This window comes from Pan paniscus, chromosome 22 (genome assembly GCF_029289425.2).
Source record: "Pan paniscus chromosome 22, NHGRI_mPanPan1-v2.0_pri, whole genome shotgun sequence".
In the NCBI taxonomy this organism is placed as follows: domain Eukaryota; kingdom Metazoa; phylum Chordata; class Mammalia; order Primates; family Hominidae; genus Pan; species Pan paniscus.
Genome location: NC_073271.2, coordinates 23,121,020 through 23,142,446, shown reverse-complemented (window position 1 = coordinate 23,142,446; position 21,427 = coordinate 23,121,020). Strand labels below are relative to the sequence as shown.

General features: G+C 36.6%; 1 protein-coding gene across 1 annotated transcript in view; it reads left to right on the top strand.

The window, feature by feature from the left end:
* Positions 1–21,427, top strand: part of ADAMTS5 (ADAM metallopeptidase with thrombospondin type 1 motif 5) — a 49,431-nt gene that overhangs the window by 9,157 nt on the left and 18,847 nt on the right. Inside the window, exons 2-3 of the mRNA XM_055105203.2 lie at positions 3,230–3,362; positions 14,538–14,705. Coding sequence (XP_054961178.1) covers positions 3,230–3,362; positions 14,538–14,705 — 301 coding nt within the window. The remainder of the gene's footprint in view (positions 1–3,229; positions 3,363–14,537; positions 14,706–21,427) is intronic.

The window sequence follows — 21,427 nt, the reverse complement described above, 5'->3', positions numbered from 1 at the left end:
TTCCACCTTAGGACATTTGGGTCTGACTGGTTCATTTTCACCACCCAGTACTGCCCACTGGGATTTTCAAAGTTCACACTATCTTCTGAGCATCTGCTTCTCAAGGCAGCATCCTTTACTGGCTCCCTGTCCCCCATACCATCCCCAAGAAGTGCCCAGTAGATCTTGGGTATTATTACGGCTTCAAAATTCTGTGATAAATCACAAGCTTGGCCATATTTATAGTCTCCTAAAAGGTCATACCTGGTGAATGGTCACAGTGTCAATGACCTTCCTATTGAATCTCTGCTGGTGGTGCAGACCACCATGAATACACTTCTGAGTTAGATACAATGTCTCAGTCTTGTATCCTGGCCAACACCATACCACAAAACCACTAGATAAATCTCTGCAACCTTTGCAACCTTCATATTTTACTAAATCTTCCATTGCATTACTGTCCACACAGTAGTGATAAGATATTGATCTTGCATAAAACAAGCCTTATTTGATATGACAAAGATAATCACTTACCTTCAGATCTACACTGAACAAGCAGATAAGCTTTTGTCAGAACTTTTAATTCGTTTACCTCTTACATGGTATTGTATGTGATTCACATCTCTCCAGTATCTCCTGCTTCCAGGTCTAGATTATATCTATCTATCTATCTATCCATCTATCTATAGACACACACACATATCCGTGTATCACATATATGTGTGTGTATACATACACATATATAATAGCAAATGTGTATATATGTATACACATATACACATATACTATTGCCCCAATAATATCTTTACTCCTGCTCAGAATTTAAGAATTTAAGAAAGTATTCTATAAACTTCAAATAAGGTTTACACCTATAAATGTTGTTAGAAATCATCAACAGAAAGTAGACATGAATGTGAGATGCTATATTCTTAACAATTTGACGCACATTAGTTTTAATTCATTGAAACGAACATTGTTCACAAAGAAATTCAGATGTTCATTATAAGCCTTGAGGCTGAAACTGTAACTGTTTGCCAAGATTTGAAATTGTGTGAGTGAAATGGAAAGGTTGCCAGTTTACATAATTATAGCTACAGAAATATATAGTGTGGCTGAGTAGTCAAGGAGTTTAATCAGTGTGGTTAAAAAAATAACAAGTGCTTCTGTTCATAATTTTGTCACATTTCCGTGGCAAAAGGCCAAATGCATTTAATCCAATTCAAGGATGACAAGGAGGGTTGATGGCCTCTAATGAGCAATTGATTAGCAGTAAACAGAGAGATATTAAGAATCTAGTTTAATCTCTATCAAGAACAGGAGGGTCATTTCCCTTTGCTGTGGCTCTTCATCTTAGCTTATTTATAGAGTAAGAAGGGAAAATGTAATTCTTGGATTTTATTATTTAAAGATAAATACCCCAAATTGCGATATAAACATAAATCTTGTTTTAAAAAAATGTGTGCAGATATAACCTAGAATGTCTAGCCGCTCCCTTAAGGCATGACCTAGGTTTTTGGTCCTAGAGATAGTGAAATGATTGTGGGGGAGGGGCTGAAAAATGTATTGTGCTATATTATTATCTCAAAGACTGATTATTATGCAAAAGTGTGTTCCAATTTCAATTTGAAAAACTACTGATTTGTACTCAACAGCTGTAATTTGGCATCCCATGGGATGACATGGGAGGATATACAGGAAACTTTGGAAGGCTGTTGGTTTTGTGACATGATTAACCAAGGCTACTTGGCTGAGATTTCCAGTGTCTAAAGCTACAGTAACGTGGTGGCCACACTGTAACTTATCTCAGCTGGGAACTCGTAATAAACAGAACACAATAAGGACCTGAGAATGAACTTAAGAGAAGAGAATACAGCTGAGTTTTTAAATACTCTTCACCTTGGTAGGATTTTTATGCAGCAAAATAGCAAAGGGTTAGAAGAGTATGTTGCCATTGAGTATGTAGCACTGGTTATGTAGTCACACTGCCTTGTACTGGTTGTCTGGAGCCTGCTGAGGTCCTGCTGGCATACAGCATATTAAAGATGTGGGAGCACTATAATGTATCTGACTGTAGGTCACAATTCAACTCAATGAAACAAATGTTTGCTGAGTTCCTACTATATAAGCTGGAGAATATGGAAGTTGGGCATACAAAAATGATTGCTGTATAATAGAAACATTTATTATTTTAACTAATAAACAGTTGTCTTTACAATAATTAGTATATTTTTTTAAACTTTTCCTTTTAGAGTTCCTAACTTATGGCTTACTAGAAACACGATCTTGCTCTTTGGGAATATAAATGAGCACATTGTTAATAAATTTTCATGGAAAATTGTGGTCAAGCACAAGAAATGCTAATGTCCATTAATACTCAAATAGCATTTAAAGGGAAAGTTTATCATTATGAATCTGTCATGTCAAAAAGTTGCGGCTTATATTTTCTCTTTATGTTTCATATCTCAAGAGGCTTGTTGAGGTCCCTTTCATCTAAATTGATCATTTTTCACCATTATTGGGATGGAATCATGTTCCTATTTGAGAATCTCTTAAAAGATTATATGACATCTATGAAAACCTATGACTTTTTGCCAGAAAAATGCATATATTCATGTATACACAATTAATATATGACATATATTTTCTGCAGATTGGTCAGGTTGAGAAATGCTACATTAAATGTTATGAGTAAGAATGTACAGATTTCAGAAGACACAACCTATGAAATTACAGCTCATTTGGGGAGTAAAAGATGACCTTTCCTCAAATTATGAATTAAAATTTAGTTTTCTATCCAAATTTCTAATAAATTTATACTCTGCTGCAGACGTCTGGCTGCAGTTTGCCCCTGTAATAGAAAACAAATTATAAGGCCAGATTTGGACAAATTTAGCATGAATTTCCATCAGAATTTTAGGACTTTCCTAAGCATGACCATATGGGAAAGTGATCGGAGACGTATATGCATTACGGCTTTGTTAAAGCTGCGGGTGCTATTGTAATAGACAAGTTACAATCCTAAGACATCTTTTTAAATGTAATTGAGTTCCATTATCCTTCTGTGTTTCTGGGTCCCAGAGCAGTTTAGAAGAGTCTCTGCCTTGAGTTTGCCTTTGGAACATTTCCAGAGAGGAACAGGTGATACCATAAACATATCCCCGTTGCCATTTGGGGTAAGCAAGTGGCTCTATGTGGCGGCTCCTTCTGGATGTAAATTGATTTTAATGATTTCTTTCTTTCTCCTGGGCAGGATTTATGTGGGCATCATTCATGTGACACCCTGGGAATGGCAGACGTTGGGACCATATGTTCTCCAGAGCGCAGCTGTGCTGTGATTGAAGACGATGGCCTCCACGCAGCCTTCACTGTGGCTCACGAAATCGGTATGCAGCGCCTTTTCTTTTCCCTCACCAAATCAAACACTTGTAACAGCTGCAACAGGAACCAAAATACTTAGCAATTAATTCCAGATTTCTCCTGGTTCAGATGTACCACTGGGGATTAAATTTGTTTATATTTGCACTTTTAAGGTTAACTAATATGAGCGACAGAGAAGGCAAAGTCAGCAACACAGTGGATGTTTTCTTCTGACAGTGTCATTTAAAAGTTCAAGAGAAATTTGCTACTGCTACTGCCTTCTTACTATCTTTTTAAGCATCCCTAAATGACCCCTGGATGAAATTTGTCACAGGCAACTTTGGTATGTAGAGATGTCCTTCTTAGAAGTTACTGGAGACAGTACTGGCTCATCCAGGGCTAATCAGTTTGCACAGAAATTTAACATGTTTTATTTCATTGTCAGTGATAATTGTAGGCTCCTGTCAAAGGTCATCAATGGCTTATGGTAAATATTTCTGTCTCGTTCTTAATAGCAAGGAAAGGAAGCCAAGCCTGACACTCAACAGGGTTTGCTTTAAAATGTCACTTACCTAATTTGTTTATTATAAGAAACTCATCTAAATCCTGCATCTATAAATACAGGACTGAGTTGATTGCTAAAAAATATTTCCAAAATAAAGAATATGTGCTTCCTAATTATTGACCTAGGTCACTAGGTGTATGAGAAATTGGCTTAGTACATTTAGGACTAGATGTTGGAATTAGACACAATTTTTTGTGTCTAACTTTTTTCTGTCTAATTCCAACATCTAGTCCTAAATGAGCTCAATTTTTGCTAAATTACTTTATACCTATGTCACACTGGTCTAATTATTTAAACTCTCTGAGCTCCAGTTTTCATATCTGAAACATAGGGATAATAGTGCCTATTTCAGGGAATTATTTTGGGGAACATATTGGATAGAGTTTAGATAGTAGATGTTATTTATATCCACATGTACTTATGTTTTGCTTTTTAGCTAAATAGTTCATTTGCTTTTGAAATGTATGTATCAACTCAGCATCACATTTTTGGGAGCAAAGCATGGTTTGATAATTATGGTACCTTTTGCCATCTATAGCAAAAAAGATTTTGATTTAAACAGATTTTGATTTTTAAGGTTAAAATTATAACTTTTAAATGGGAATTAAAACTACTTTTTTACATTCCTAATAGGCAAAGAATATTTTCACAAAGCATCCATTTCTAACTGCTATGTTTTCTTTGGGGAGTTAAATAACTTCTAATCCAAGGTACAGTGTAATTGCATAATTCACAATATTGCCCCAGTAAAACAGAATTCAGTAGTTAAATGTCAGTTCTTAAGTATGGCATTAATGTTCCTGACATGTTTCTTACCTCCTAAGCAGAAAAACACAAATATAAAACCTAAACATAAATAATTATCCAATAGCATCACTGAGAATAATTCAGTGTTTTATTGATTAGGCATCTTTGGCTTCAGTAGTCAAAGATCTGAGTGGAGTCCCAGCTCTGTCTCTGGGTTCTCTGTTTTATCTCAGACAAGTGATTTAGATACTTTGAGTCTCCATTTCTTCCCTATAAAGTGGGCTAATGAGGAGGCATGGCTGTCTTCTCAGCTGCACTAGAACTAGTCAGCCTGAAAGCGTCTTTATAACACATGCCATTTAGGCTGCAGGGTAGGGATCATGTCTCTCATTTATGCCTATTAATCCTTACTGATAAAAACACAGCCTAATACAGAACCTTAATCAATATTTATTACGTATCTATGTATATGCTTGACTGCGTAAGCTGGAGAAAGAAACATGAGACTTGCTCAAGGCAACATTCCGATCTGCACCGGAAACTAAGAGGAATTAGTCCAAATACTCAGGAGGATGTAATTAAATAGAGGAGACTTTTAAAGTACACTAGTAATTAATCACCATCATTCAGAGTGAGAGGAGTCCCATAAGAAAGGTTCTAAGTCCCTGGAAAGGCAGAAGCTGATTCGTCACAGGTCAAGCGGAGAAATTATGGGGAATAAGCAGCAGAGCTGAATGTTGGCATCATCCATCCACAGGATTATGGGCTCCAAATCCTGATCTTCAAAAGGAAAGATTCCACATTCCTTAAAGGAAGGGCAGTTTCTTTCCTTTCTAGTGATTGGTTTTCACACATTGACTGCATCTGGGAGATTTCCCTGTAAGACAAACACTGTGGCAATAACTGCAGCTTCTTCAGGGCTGCTTTGACCTCAAGTTAACTAGGGAAGAATGAAGAGCCCTGCAGGGTCACCTTTCCCAGCTCTCCTGAATTCCTAAGGCAATCTTGGGTTACAGGGCTGATGCAGCAGTCTGAGAGGCAGGAAGCCAGATGCTGATAAGCACAAACGTTATATTAAAACTAAATATATACATGTGTGTGTACACACACAGTAAGAACTTTTCTCAATAGTACAAGAATATTAGACATAGTTATACAAGGAAACAATGTAGGAGAAAGGTGGGCTTCTGTATGAAAACTCAAACCTAAATCTTTGATATATGATTATGCCCTTCTGTGCACTTAAATTTTTGGTTGGATCATCTTTGTTTATTTCTTTAGAAGTCCCTGTAATTCATTGCCCAATCAAACACTCTCTATTTAACTTCCCTTTTGTGTTATATATGAACTAATCTGAACTATTTAAGGTCTGGAAGTGGGGGAATATGGATTCAATTCTGCTTTCATAAAAGAATCTGGCTCTCATTCAGTTTATTTTCTAATCTCTTTATTATTCTTTAATTTCACTTTTTGCCTAAATATTATGAACATGTGTTATAAAAAATAAGCCTCCAACGTTTAGGAAAGATAGCCTGACAAAAGATTTCCTGATCATCTGTGTATTATTACAGAGTCTTGCCTCTCCAGCCAGTGTGATCTTGGATAATGCAGCTTGCTGGTTTGTTTCCCATGCTGTATTTTTTGGATTGCTGTGTGAAGCTCTCAGTCTGAGCTAACCATGCTCTCGATTCTAATTCTCCTCAATTCCTGCAATCTTCTCTCTTCCTAATTTTTTTTTTTTTTTTTTTTTTTTTTTTTGAGATGGAGGGTCACTCTTGTTGCCCAGGCTGGAGTGCAATGGCGCAGGCTCAGCTCACTGCAACCTCCGCCTCCCAGGTTCAAGAGATTCTCCTGCCTCAGCCCCCCAAGCAGCTGGGATTACAGGCACCAACCACCACACCCGGCTAATTTTTGTATTTTTAGTAGAGATGGGGTTTCGCCATCCTGCTTCCTTTTTACTAGACATTTGTGACTTTCTAGATTTGGAAGATGTGTATATGGTCAAAGTATGGCGATGAAAATGACGTTTTGAATGCTCAGTTTTCCAGTGTTTTAAATTTACTCTAGCCTCATTCCAAAATGTGTAATTTCCTTTATGCAAACAGTGTGAATGTGTTACTGTGCTCAAAACACAAGCTAGGAGAAGATTCCCAGGCTGTTCCCATAATTTTTCTACTTTATTTCTTCTATAAGCAGTAAAAGGATATATTTGAGCAAGAATAACTCTTCCATTAACCTACTTACAGGTTCTCGTGGAAACGCACAACTGTTTCCTCTTTCTCTTCACAGTAGTTTAAAATAGAAAGTCATATCTATTTTGTGCATGAATAAACTGAATCAAAATTTTCTTTTTAGTTCATTAACAGCCTGGGCAACATAGGGAGACCCTGTCTCTACAAAAAATTAAAAAAAAAAAATAGCTGGGCATGGTGGTGCCTGTAATCCCAGCTACTCAGAAGGCTGAGGTGGGAGGATTGCTTGAGCCCAGGAGACAGAGGATAAAATGAGCTATGATTACACCACTGCACTCCAGCCTGGGTGACAGAGTGAGCCCCCCACCTAAAAAAAAATCTTACCTTGATAATTAACTCATAAGGTAAATAGAGGCAGAGCTGTAGTCTCTATCTGACACCATTTCTACCCACGGCATTAAATTACTTGAAGTCAAAATGACACAGGTTAAAAATGAACAATTATGAAAACTTACTCTTTTCATATACCATTTGAAACTAGAACACTTCTTTTTTTCTGCTAATTCTTTCAAAAAAGCTGCTAGATTTTGAAGGTAACTAATCAACTGATGCCAATACAGACTTCTGGAAGATGGATATTGATTGACATTGATTCTGGATAGGCAGTCAAAAAGTGCTTTCCTTCTTGTGTTATATGCATGTAAATGTTGGCTAAATTGTTAAGGCATTTCAGAAAGTCACTTCAAACTATCAAAAACACAGTCCCCATCCATGTTCCTTGAGTGGAGGCAGGAATGTGTTTACAGCCACTTTACAATCCAAATGTGAACTGCAGAAAGTTTTCAAGTTAGTCTAAGTTTACATTTTGAGTTTATATTTTAACTTGTCAAACTTTTATTATTGACTTGTAATAATAAAGATTTCACCTGCTGCACACATGCTTCTTAAAAACAATAATTTTATTGATGTTGGGCCAGCTTCTAATACACTAGGAGGAACAATCTGATTTTATTTAGACAAATGAAATCCATAATTTGCAAACATGCCGAAGCTTTGCTTTATAGTGGTTAATTATAAAATGCACTAAGTGAATCTCTCTACTGTGAGAGACTCCAGTGTGCTTCCTAAGCTAAACTCAGGCAACTTAAAAAGTCAGGACCAAATATTCAGCTGAGACTTAGGAAGTGGTTGAGACACAACAGCAAAGCCGCCTGTGTTTTGGTGTGGTTAAAAGGTGTTCCCTGGTTGTGCTGATCTGTGTGTGACTCTGCTTCTGTGGATGATTAGATTAAACACGGCCATATTTTGAAAAGCTGCAGAGGTTCTTGAAACACCACAGACCAAATCCAAATACACAGAATCAGATGTCCAGGCTTGTTGTAAGATGTAAAGTTCGAAGGAAACTAGGATTAAACTTGATATTTTCTCGCAAACCCATTGCTTTAATCAACAAGCAGTTTGGAGGAAAGCCACACTATGTCTTTCTTGGCCCCCAAATAAAATGTGGGAATAAGTTTTTGCTATATGTTGAGGAATATTGAGAGATTTTGTGTCTATTGTCAGTTTTTAAAAACTTAATCCCAATTCATGTTTCTCTAGGGAGAAACCTATAGATTATCTGCCACATGTGTGGAAACCAGCAAATTGAAGGTGGCATAAAAAGTAACTCTATCACACACTTGCTGAGTGATTTTTTTTCTTTTATGTTTAGGAAGTTTCCTCTTCCCTCCCACATAAAGAGGTCTAGTAATATCAAAGCTTGTTGGCTGGTGTGGTGGCTCATGCTTGTAATCCCAACAGTTTGAGACAAGCCCTGGCATCATAGTGAGACCCCGTCTCTACAAAAAGTAAATAAATAAATAAATAAATAATAAATAAATAAATTAGCCAAGGGTGGTGGTGTGCACCTGTAGTCCCAGCTAGTCAGAAGGTATGAGGATCATTTGAACCCAAGAGATGGAGGCTGCAGTGGGCTTTGATAGCATGACTGAACACCAGCCTGGGTGATACAGCAAGACTCTCTCTCTCTCTCTCTCTCTCCATATATATATGTGTGTGATATATATATATGGATATATGTGTGATATATATATATATATATCACTGATTACTAGAATACTCATAAGTAAAAGTATATAACAATCCCAGAATATCAATGAGGACAATAAAGTTAGCTAACAATCACTGGTCCTTTGATATATGTCAAGCACATATTCTAATCACTTTGCATGTTTTATATCATTTAATTCTTACAAAATGCCGTGAGGTAAGTACCATTAGTGGGTCACCCAAGAGAGAGAATGAAGCTAACACACAGGGTACTTTCTAAACCCGTCTAAGGTGAACAACTAATATACTGCTAAAGTGAGATTAAAACCCAATCCATCTGGCTCCAGAGCTCAAGATGTTTATATGCTTCTAGAATGTTTTTTTAGACAGTTTTTACTTTAAATGCTATAATTCTGAAATTGATTCAAAAGGATATTGACACAGCTAGTTATAAGGTGAAAAAGTTAGAGTTTCTTCCTTCCAAATTACATAATTGATACCACATTTACCATTCATGTTTAATGTTTTGAAATGGGAGTTTTAAGAGTTTTATCACATCTATGTAAAAATTCGTGTTTGAATAAGCATGCATGATCCAATGACTGGAGCTCATGGTTCCCTTCTTCAAGGATTCTAGATTCTGATTCCATGTGAGCAGTTGACTCACTTTTCAACCCCTGGCAAGACCATGCACCTCCATAATCCCAGCTGGAAAATTAGGTAAAATAAAAACATGACCTCATTAAGAAACAGATGCTTCATCTGAGAAGTGCTTTCCCAAGTAAACACATTACAGAGCTTCTTGTGACATTTTTTTAGGATGTGGTACTGTGTCCCCTTGACCATTGGTCAGTTTGGGATCAGGAGACAAGAGCTTGAAATTCTGTTTAATTTGCAGACCAAAGTTTAGAAAAACAACCAATTTCCTTCCTGAGGTTAATGTTATAAGTCAGCCCTGGTTGTACAGTAATGCCTGGGTTGAATAAGAAGCTGAACCAACAGTTTCCTTTAAAGTGATGTGTCTTCATCTGGCTACACATTATCACAGATTTTCTAACACCAGATTCTCTTGTGAATTTAATGAAGCAAGGTGTTCTTAAAATCTGTATTGGGAATATCAAAGATAACATTTATTTTATAAAATGTCACCCCTTTGCCAATTCAAAAAGAGAATTTTCATACCAGAAAAGTTATCAGGTGACGATTTGTTTGCTATTTCTGAGCTAACAATGTAACTCAAACTCTCAGTCCTATAGACTTTACTCTGACGTAATTTATCATTACATTTAATTTCTTAGATTAATTCAAATAAACTCCTTTCTGATGTTACTTGCTGACAGACACTCAGCATGACTGTTGTATGATTTAACATCAATTAAGAATAGGTCAACATCATCTAACACAATTTACACCTTAGCTTTTACTAATTATTTCAAACAGCGAAATACAGTTCTGATCGGGCGCGGTGGTTCACACCTGTAATCCCAGCACTTTGGGAGGCCAAGACAGGTGGATCAACTGAGGTCAGGAGTTCGAGACCACCCCGGCCAACATGGTGAAACCCTGTCTCTACTGAAAATACAAAAAACTAGCCGGGAATGGTGGTGTGCGCCTGTACTGCCAGTTACTCAGAAGGCCGAGGCAGGAGAATCGCTTGAACCCGGGAGGTGGAGATTGCAGTGAGCAGAGATCTTGCCATTGCACTCCAGCCTGGACGACAAGAGAGAAACTCCATCTCAAAAAAAAAAAGAAAAAGAAAAAGAAAAAAAGAAAATAAATATAGTTCTGAGGTAGGCACCGCTTGGAAAATACTCGTGGATTAGACAGTTGCATTATTCTCTGAATTTCACTCTGGCTTCTATCTCCCCTACCCAGTTAAAACCCTATTTAGCATATAAATACAGAGGTCATTAACAAGTGCATCTATTACACAAGTGTGTTTGGTCCTTAGTTGCCTCAGGGTTTTAGGTGAAAAGCTTCCAATTACATCATCAAGAATTTAAGATAGCTGAGAAAGATAGTATTGTAAACAAAATTGCTCAAGCAAACTGCTTTTCGATCTTTTGCATGTCTGCTGATTATAAATGGTCCTAAACACAAACACTAATTCTTCCCTAAAGCAAGACTTCACTACCTCTGCTTTAAATCCTGACAGCAGATAGTTACCTCGAAACCCACCTCTGCCTTTTCTCTCGCTAGGAGTTTCACGCCCTATTTTAGTGAGGGAGCTTTCTCAAATCTCTGTCAAAATGGCTTTCAGTCCTCCCCACCCTTCTCTTGCAACACTCTGACTCTCCAAAAAAGAACTCTTTCTCTTTTTCCAAGGGTAAGGATTGCCATTCTATGTGGATTTCTCGATTCCATCCCCCTGCCTCCTCTAAAACCTCACCCTCAACTAACTCTGTTGCTCTGTATTGCTCTAAAAACTCATCATGTAATACAATTTGATGTAAACAACAAATTACTTTTGGCATTGTACACATTTTCTCCACACTCTTTTATATTCTTCATGTGCTGTTTTACTCTCTGAGACAGGGATATCTAATCCTATCTGCTGCTAATGCTCCTGGGGTCTGCTTGTCCAAGAAATGCTTAATCTCCAAACCACACCATTCATTTTAAACATCTCTGTGAATGATTTATGAACAAACTCTCCCTGAAAAGGCAGATGTCTTCAAAGCTATTTAGCTTTTCCAATTCCCCTTCACAATCCCTACTTAAAATACACAGTTGTCAGCTGTGACACTGTATTTTAAATTCCCTGGATTCTGGATTTTCTCTGGTAGTCAGCTTTTGGTATCATAGCGTGCCGTCTTTACTGTGAGCACTCCTTTAAAATTGCTTATACTTTTGTATACTTTTGCTATTTCAAGGCCGATTTCAACTAAGAGTAAATGTCTTAGCATAATTGACTGGGGGCTCGAATTAGAAAATACCACTCCTTTTGCTGTTTGCAGCCTTTAGAATGTGTGTCACGTCTTTCCTGAAGAGCATCCAAACATCCCTCACATTGATCTTCCCTTTCATATCCTGTCCAGCTCCTGAAGGGAAGTCACGCGGTTCTCTCGCCATGCCCTGGTTCCAGCTACTCTGGAACTGGCTGCCTGTTACTTTGGGTGCTTAAGTGTTCTTCACATTGCCCAGGACTCTCGCTGCCCTTGAGAGAGCATGCCTCTCCCAGAGAGCTGACAGGCTTTCTTCATGGAGCACAGAGTGTTCATTCGCCCTCAAAAGAGTCGATTTCTTTCAGTTGACTCTAAGCAGTCTGTTTCTGCCTGACTTTTGGAGATCTTACAAAAGTCACATCCCCTTGCTGAGGTGAAGCAAAGATTTGTTCATGCTTGAATGGCAGTCTTTCGCAGTGCAATTTCCTCTATGCATCTTCAGTGGCAATTAAGTTTCAGTGGAAAATGAGTAAATTTGGGGAGCATAGAAGTCATAATATTATATTAACTAGTATTCCAAAAGATTCATAAATGATGCCGAAATATTTCAAAATTAAATTGACTTGCTTACATAATTGAAACCTTTAAAATTACATGCTTCACCTCTGTTTGAAAGAGAGAATGAAGGTACTTTCTCAGGTCCCTCAAAGTGAATTTCGTGTCTGCCATGTGTCCTATATTTTAAATCAGAATTCTAAAATCTACCCTCCAAATGAAGTGAAAATCTCTTGATACAATAATAAAAAGGCATATGGAAAGTGCTATGTATTTATATAGATTTGGAGGAAAAGGCCATTACTTCATTAAATAAATATAAATATCCTATGAAGTAGAATGTATACGTCACATTTTTTAAGTAAAAACCTGGATTCAAATAAATATTATGTTGCAGAGGTCACTTGGGGACACTTTTCTTCTATGCCAGAGGAAAAAACTCAAGAGTGAAATTTCCACCATATCCCTCAGTGTTAACTGATAAATCTTCTATCTTGGAAAATTTCAGGAAGTGTAGAGTGCATTATCAGCAAGTATTTCATGTACTAAGTAAGTTTAAGTCGTTTCTAATAGTACATGAATGTAAGATTGTTATTTTTTTTTTCTGTGAGCTGTGAGTTTCTTGAAAAACTCAACAAACCACTCAAAAATTAGATGAGCCCCTGCTAATTTCCTTTGCAAGTTATTTGGGACATACTTTATATATAGACTATAATGCACACTTATGCTACTGACCAAACAAAATGTTAAGTGGTGGTGGGAGAACTTCCCAGAGAAAACTTGTAAGCCTAGTAAATGCTGTCGAAGTAAATATCTGTATAAATAACATAAAAATGTGGAGGCTTGGAAGGTCACCGAGCCCTAGCCACTTATTTTCAGCCATAACAGCAGTCAGTTGCTCAGTGGACAATTTTGTTATGAGGTGTTGGTGATTTAACAAGTTGGCCCAAAAGTAGTCAGAATATAAAGTGAAAGATTTCATCTCTGTTGGGTTTTATTGGTGCACACTGGACTCTTTTGCTAGAATGGCCAAAGTTTTCTGTGTTTGGCATTCAAGATCCCAAGGAGAATGTAGTCATCAGTTTGCTACAGTGTTTCCTAAATTTGTTTTAGTGGTTTGTGTATGATTCTAGAAAGCTTTGTTAAAAACACCACTAGGATGATTTGCTGTTTACTTTTTAGAGTTTGTAATTGCTCAAACTACTGTCCTAGATGTTTTAAATAGCATTGTAAATTTGTTGTGGAATATCATTTTATCCTTAGACTGCATGAAAATTGATCTTATGTAATAAAAAGCAATTTACTTGGATTATAAGAATGCAATTATGGGCTCTGTGAAATAATATCTAGCTTGACTGGAACTTCAGAGAACATTGTTGGTTGAGAGGCTTAAGCACAAATATCACCTGGCTGAGTGGTTTTGAACACTCACAACTATCACTTGGGAAACCAAGCTGTCCTTTCTTCAAGCTCTCAAACTCCATATTATTGGTATTTTGACATTTTAAAATGTAAATGGGTATGTTTTCAAAATGAGCTATATGTTTGTGACAATAGTAAACATTCATAACTCACTAAATCACCAAAAGAAATGAACGGATGAAGCAAGCTTAGTTTTGCAAGAAACCAGAAACTTCCTCATTTCACTTCTCTTTCTTTGTCTCCCCTAGTCCTCCCTTTTATTAGCCACCTATTTACTTGACTAAGAAAATAAGTCACTGACATTCAAAAACCATCTACTAAGTGTTTGCAACTTGCACAGCACTAAGTTCAATACAGAGGTTTCAACAGTATATGGGAGCAAATGCACTTTGATCTCATGGGGCTTGATCAGAGAAGGCAGAAAATTAGACAATCAAAATGATATGTGGTGAGGGCTATGACATAATCCCACAATTGTCTCGCAAACTCTAGATTCTAAATAAGGCTTTGTTTCCACATGACATTAAGCATATGTGATCCAGATGAATTATGGGAACATCTACTCTTTCGTTTTTCAGTTTCCATCGAAATGTTCACCAAAAGCAACTGCTACACTAACTCCATGCAACTTTTATTTCCCTGGAGGTCCAGTCTCTGTGTGAGAAAGCAGTTAAAGTGAACTCATCTACAATTAGGGGGAAAAAATCAAGCCCTAGCATAATTGTCATGGAAAGACAGAAATACACAATCACGGATTATTTGTACTTCCTCTGTTGTCTCCCTTAGGACATTTACTTGGCCTCTCCCATGACGATTCCAAATTCTGTGAAGAGACCTTTGGTTCCACAGAAGATAAGCGCTTAATGTCTTCCATTCTTACCAGCATTGATGCATCTAAGCCCTGGTCCAAATGCACTTCAGCCACCATCACAGAATTCCTGGATGATGGCCATGGTATGTATCATTTAGGAGAACACAGACTGAGAAACAAAATTTGGGATTCTTAGGAGTTTGACTTCATTATATCCTCATAATATTCATCTTGCCCTCTAAGACAATAGTTGTGTGGATAGTGTCAGAAGAAAGACCAAGAAAATTGATCATATGTGGGTATGTACTGCCAACGTCCTTGGTGGCATTTTAGCTATGGTATTTTGGCTTTTGAATTGAAAAATTTCAAAGGAGAAGCACTGTGGAAGACCACACAGAATGCCTAGCTAGTGCCCTGAAAGTCTGGCTTTTATTCCTTCTTTTACCACTAGCTTCCTGTGAGAACTTTGGCAGACATCTTGGTTTCCCTGCTATTAATATGACTCTCAGAATTATTTGTTACATGCCTATTATAGGGGTGCAGTTAAGGTGTAGGTGACAATTCTACTGGATTCTCTTTATGGCAACATAAGCCCAGAAGAGGAAGCTTTCTAGATTTGCACTGACTAGAAGAATTTGGTTTTATCCTGATAGGAGATTCTCCTGAAAGTAGAGTAAAAACTGCATAACAGAAATAGAAAAGCAATCTGAATGATGGGAAAACACTTTAAGAACTTCAAAAGAAAATCTTTGGCTTTATCCTTTAAATATAGTTCAAGAGCACAACATACTTTATTAAATTCTGTAAGACTAGGATTAGTGCTGTAAATTACATTAAAATACTGAGGAAGTTACAATTTTTAGAAATAATAAATTCTGACCCCTAAGTAATCTTTGAAACAAGCTGTTACAAATTTCCAAGCATTCTTCAGTACTTTAAAGTAATAAAAACACAGGAGGATAGATGCATTAGCACTCTAAAGAATCATCAGACATTATGTAGCTGAAATTTCCTATGTTACAGAAATGGACATATTCTCATTTATTTTATGTTCTCTTAAAATTTGTGTTTCTAAAACTAGTAGTTAAATTGAATGTGACAGAAATTATTGATCATAATAATTTTCTATAAAATTACCTCATGATATACGGTTCAAAGTTGAATAATCTACGACAACCGTCTTTTTCTCAGTTCCACAAAGTTTATGACTTAATGTCCCATAATTTTTAAGCATGTTGACTGTTTTGAACTGTGGCTACATAATACCAGAACAATGGACAAATTCAAATTATTTCAGACATAAAGAAATTCAGCTGCACAGTTCTCTGATACCATGGAGTCAAAATATGTTCATTAACCCATTCTTGCTCCATTCGTGGTGAACAGGTAAGGCTTTAGCTGCCTGTTACTATATATTTGCTTGTCTCATTTTGAAAAGCAATCTGGGTCCAGCTTGGTTTAAAATATATCTCAATACAAAAAAAAAGTTCCTTTTTAGTTGAAAAAATATGTCAATAATTTAAAGACTTGGAAACAACAATAAGAATTAACGTATGAAGCTTTTTCCTTAGACCAGTAATACAATGGTAATTTTATGTTTAGCTCAGTTTACATTGTGGATTAAATGCAGATGAAGTCCTAAAATGAATGTTACCTTACTATCATCCTATCTACATTGATCAGGTCAGTATCTCATAAAGTCCTTCTTGGGTGGAATCTTAAGTCTCCACACATAATATTGCTTTTCTGTTTTACTTCTTTTCAGGTTTTCTGAAAATAAAATAACATTAATATTTTATTTCAAAATCACACGTTACACATTCCAAGAAGTTGAGCTAAACCTTGAATCACTAAATGAATGGATTTAGTTGCTAAGGCAGCAAATACTTATGGCTAAAATGAGACCAAATTTTTTTCCCTGTGCAAGTATTAGGTCAGCTAATTACAATGCTGTGGAGAATTTTGTTCCTAATTTTGGAATGATTCATTTATTTCATGTTTATGGAATTTGTGATCTTAATTTCTATGCAGTAAATATGCTTTCAGCATTGTCTTCATTTTTAACATTAATTCTATATTTAAAAGAGTCCATGCTCTGATTTTTTAAAGATTTTATAACAAATTTACATATTTTTATATCTCTGTTTCTGTTCCAAAGGGCTCATGATAGAGAACAACTAAGAACATAATTTTAATAGAAATAGATCTTGTTCATTTGCACTAATAAAAAAGTATCTAAATTTCTCGTGTATATATATTAAATAAATTCAATTATCAAAATTCCTTGAGCAGAAAATGCTTATAGTTTACTTATTTAATTTTTTTCATCCAATCTAGACTTTCTCACTTTTGAATATGTTGGTTTGGTTAGGCAGCCTTTTGTTTCAATAAAAATAATCCTATTTTATCAGTAGCTTATAACATGAATAAAGTGATTTCAGAATAACAAAAACCAAAGAAAAGCAGTGTGGCACAATGACAAAGCTCAGTTATGTCTGTCTTACTTTGTTTCAAAAGAGCATACTCAGATTCAGAATTGAAACAGTGGTACTCCCTGTAGTGCTATTATTTAAAGATGAATTGAAATAACTTAATAACTTTTAAATTGTAACCAAAAAGCTGACTTAAGTCAATGTAAGTGAAAGTGTGGCCATAGAAACTACTAAACCCACTTTAGAGATGATTGAGGTGCTAACATTTCAACTACAGAGCATGGGAGAGAACTAAGAAGACAGTCACAGTCCAAGATGATAGAATAACAAACAGATGCATCTTTGTTAGAAGACTGAACGATGTCACAAAACTATATTATAAAACCTTTTAACTTTACTCATAGAAAGCTACACAGGCTTCCACTCAGGGCCCATTTATTAGTATTTTACAGTTCTACCATTTTTCTGTTCTAATTTTCTAGGCCACTCAATTTTTTAAGCAATAAAATAGTCATGATGGATGAGGGTGGGGAGACTTTAGACAGGTAATCTGAGAGCAAGAAATGATATTATTTAACAATAAGAGAAAAGCTATAAATAGCCCGAAAACATGACAGGCACAGTGGTCTGGTACCATTTTCTAAAGGTCAAAAGCCCTATCTCACCAACATGGTCCCTCAAGTTAGTGCTATATTTCAGCATGATACAATAATTGACACACAGAAAAAAATGACTTTCAGTTATCTAGGAAAGTTAAACTGTGACCAGTGTAAAGGTAGAAAAGCAATTTGCTATTTTTAAGCAGGTAATCTGACAACACATATACAATTTTTCAATGGTACCTAAAGAGTACATTATAAATGGGATTTCCATTTATGTCTAATATCTTACCCCACCCCCTCTCACCTTCAGCAATACTGGAGAAATGAGGTCGGAGAGTAAAGTTAAATTCAAAGCATTTGATTTATTTTTAAAATTATTAGCCATAAGTACCTGGACATTTGTAGCACTCGTCCACTGCCAAATGTAAATTCATTAGTACTGAGTGTTTCCTGATTTAGTTCCAACAAGAAATATGCAGCAATTAGGTTATGGTTGAAAAACCAGTGTGCTCACTCTAAAGTCACTGTGTCTGCAGATTTGTGATTCAGAAAAGGAGAAGCCATGTTTCATGGGACCCCCCTCCTCCCAACCTTGGCCAAGATACTTGTAGACATTCTGCAGTGTTTATACAAGCTAGCTCTAGGCAAGCCGGCTAGGAGTATGATCCTCAAAAATAAAGGTAAGCACTGGCAAAGAAATTGTGCAGTGAAAGCAGGTTATTGAATTTCCTTTCTCAAATGTTTACTAACCTTGAGTCCAGAAAAGATAGCTGTGTCTGCTGTATCCCTGAGTCCACAGTGCCAGATGATGAGAAAGGCCATGACTTATGTAGATACAGCTCAAGAACACTCACAACACAGGTTGCTAAGGAAAATCTATAGATGGTTTTGAAAATTCGTCATGTAGTGTAAAGAGCTAAGTTTACAGCCACTTACTGAACACAGAACTTTGCACATAAAATGATATTGGAAAACCAGTTCTCTGAATCTTTTGTTAAGTATAGACTGTAAAGCTAGCCAGGAGAGCTTAACATCAGTTTTTAAGGTGGCATTAATAAAATTCAAAGCCAACACTATGGTTGTATCTTGATTTTCATACTAAATATGCTCTTTAATAGAGTGTGAAAATAAGACATATAGTTTAAGGCCACGGTGACTTATATTTTTAAAAACATTCCTTTATCCTCTACCACAGGGAATCTTTAATTTAATTTCCTTGCCATTACATCTGCTCAACAGTATACCTAACGCATCTAACAGCTTCACACCCAGACACCTTGAATTGCTTTTTGACAACAATTGTCTGGTTTTTTGAAGTGCTCTTGTTCATTCTTATATCACTGGGCCCAGAATGAGTGATCAAAGAGCAGGCAAATGCACCCATTTTTCTTTTAACATTAGACATTCAAGTAAAGACCTAAAAGCTGAGGGGCAAGGGCAATGAGATGAAGAGTGGAAGCAAAGGGAGATTGTAAGCAGTGGTGTTAGGCTTCTTCGGATGAGTTTGATTAGGAACATTAATTGATTTCTCCTGCATCATGAATATTTGGGTCATGCTTAATTTCATACCTGCATATTGAAAAGGAAGAGAAGATGGAAATAATGTTAGTGCTAGAAATAGGGAAGAAAAATTTGAAAACAATAAAGAACAACAACTTTGAGACCGGGCATGGTGGCTCACTCCCTGTAATCCCAGCACTTTGGGAGGCCAAGGTGGGCGGATCACCTGAGGTCAGGAGTTTGAAACCAGCCTGGCCAACACGGCGAAACACAGTCTCTACTAAAAATACAAAAATCAGTTGGGCATGTTGGCGCATGCCTGTAATCCCAGCTACTCAGGAGGCTGAGGCAGGAAAATCACTTGAATCTGGGAGATGGAGGTTGCAGTGAGCCGAGATTGCACCACTGCACTCCAGCCAGGACAACAGAGCTAGACTCCATCTAAAAACAAAACAAAACAAAAAAACAACTTTGGTAACTTTGGTTAATCATTAATATGAGAGACAAATAGTGCTATAAGTCAGACATATGAAACTAGAGATTTTTCTGTTCCATTTCCTGGAGGCGTGGCATTCCTTCCAACACCTTTAGTGGAATTCTGCCAACACATTTTCTTACTGGTTCGCCTCAAATCACAATATTTTACTTTTTATTTTTTTGCCTTATTTTAAGCATTTAGTTTAACATGAATGGTAAAAACATGTATGCAATATGCACACATTCCTATTGACTTTCTTTCTTTTCTTTTTTTTTTTTTTTTTTGAGACGGAGTTTCGCTCTTTGTTGCCCAGGCTGGAGTGCAATGGTGCTATCCTGGCTCACTGCAAACTCCACCTCCCAGGTTCAAGCGATTCTCCTGCCTCAGCCTCCCTCCCGAGTAGCTGGGACTACAGGCGCCCGCCACCACACCCAGCTAATTTTTGTATTTTTAGTACAGACAGGATTTCACCATGTTGGCCAGGCTGGTCGCGAACTCTTGACCTCAGGTGATCCACCCGCCTCAGCCTCCCAAAGTGCTGGGATTACAGGCATGAGCCACCGCACCTGGCCTGACTTTATTTTATAGTCTATCCATTTATAAATATACAATGTTAAAACAAAAGGAAGAAGGAAGGAAGGGCCAAAGTGTTCCCAGGAAGATCCAGATCAAATTTCAGACTACGATGAATTAGAAAATATGTGAAGTAGATGTGAAGAAGTGGTTGAGAATAAAATTAAAACAGATTAAGAAAAAAATCAGCACTAGGGTGGATGCCTCTAGAGCTCACGAGAAATGATACTGAAAGGTTGATCAGTTTCCCCTTTTACTCCTTCCCCAAACTGTATACATTTCTTAAACATATAAAATGTATATCCAATCTGTTATTACTTAGATTTTAAACATTTTATACTGTGAGTTTCAGACTTAGGCTCTGTATTGATTTTTGTTACTGTTTCTTGGCACCATTCTGCCATTTGGTAGAGATGCTTGTACCTATTTTGTTGCAAAAGGACATAATTCAATGTAAAAATGAAATTATATATACTTTGGCATAAACAGAAATTGATGCAGCTACAAATCCTAGTACTGAGAACATTGGCATAACACATTAATTGCAATTCTGAAATAAATTATTTTATTTTAAGCAAGAAAAGATCATCTCCACACGTATGACCTCTAAGGGAAAATTATAGAGCTGATATATCTTATTTTGAATAGAAAGCTAATGTGTTATTTATTTTTAAAACTTACAGTTCTAAGTTAAGCTTTTTAAAGAGATGCCACATCTTGAAGTCTCCTTGTTGGAAGCCGATTTCAAATTGTTTGCGTTACACGTTTCTTTTTCACTTGTCATCTACTAGTGAGGTAGAACAGGTGTCAGTGACTGTGTATGCATAGTCAGGTGGTGAGTTATTTTGACTCCAGAAAAATGAGATAGATCCATGCCATGTGCATGCACACATGGTAAAGACTTCCTAGCTAATATTTAGTTACCCAGTCTTATGGTCTGTGCTTTTTAGTAAAATTTTTTAAAAAAACTTTCTTAAAACAGCACTTTTGAAGAATTGGAAAACATTATTGCAGACTCAGAGATTTGTTGACAGTCTTCTAACATCAGCAATCTGCCAAGCATCCCCTAGTTTACACAGTACTTCTTTTTTGATTCTGCAATGAAGATAATGTTTTTCGTGGAGTTCTGAAGCCCTAATCGCACTCTGTCTTGTAAACAAAGCTTAGTGAGCTTTTACTATCATTCTTTCCTATTGGCTTGATGTTCGTGTTTTTCTTTTAAGTTGGTGTTTTTCTCCCAAAGTTCTCTTTGGCTGGATTCTTATTTTTAATGCTTTTTC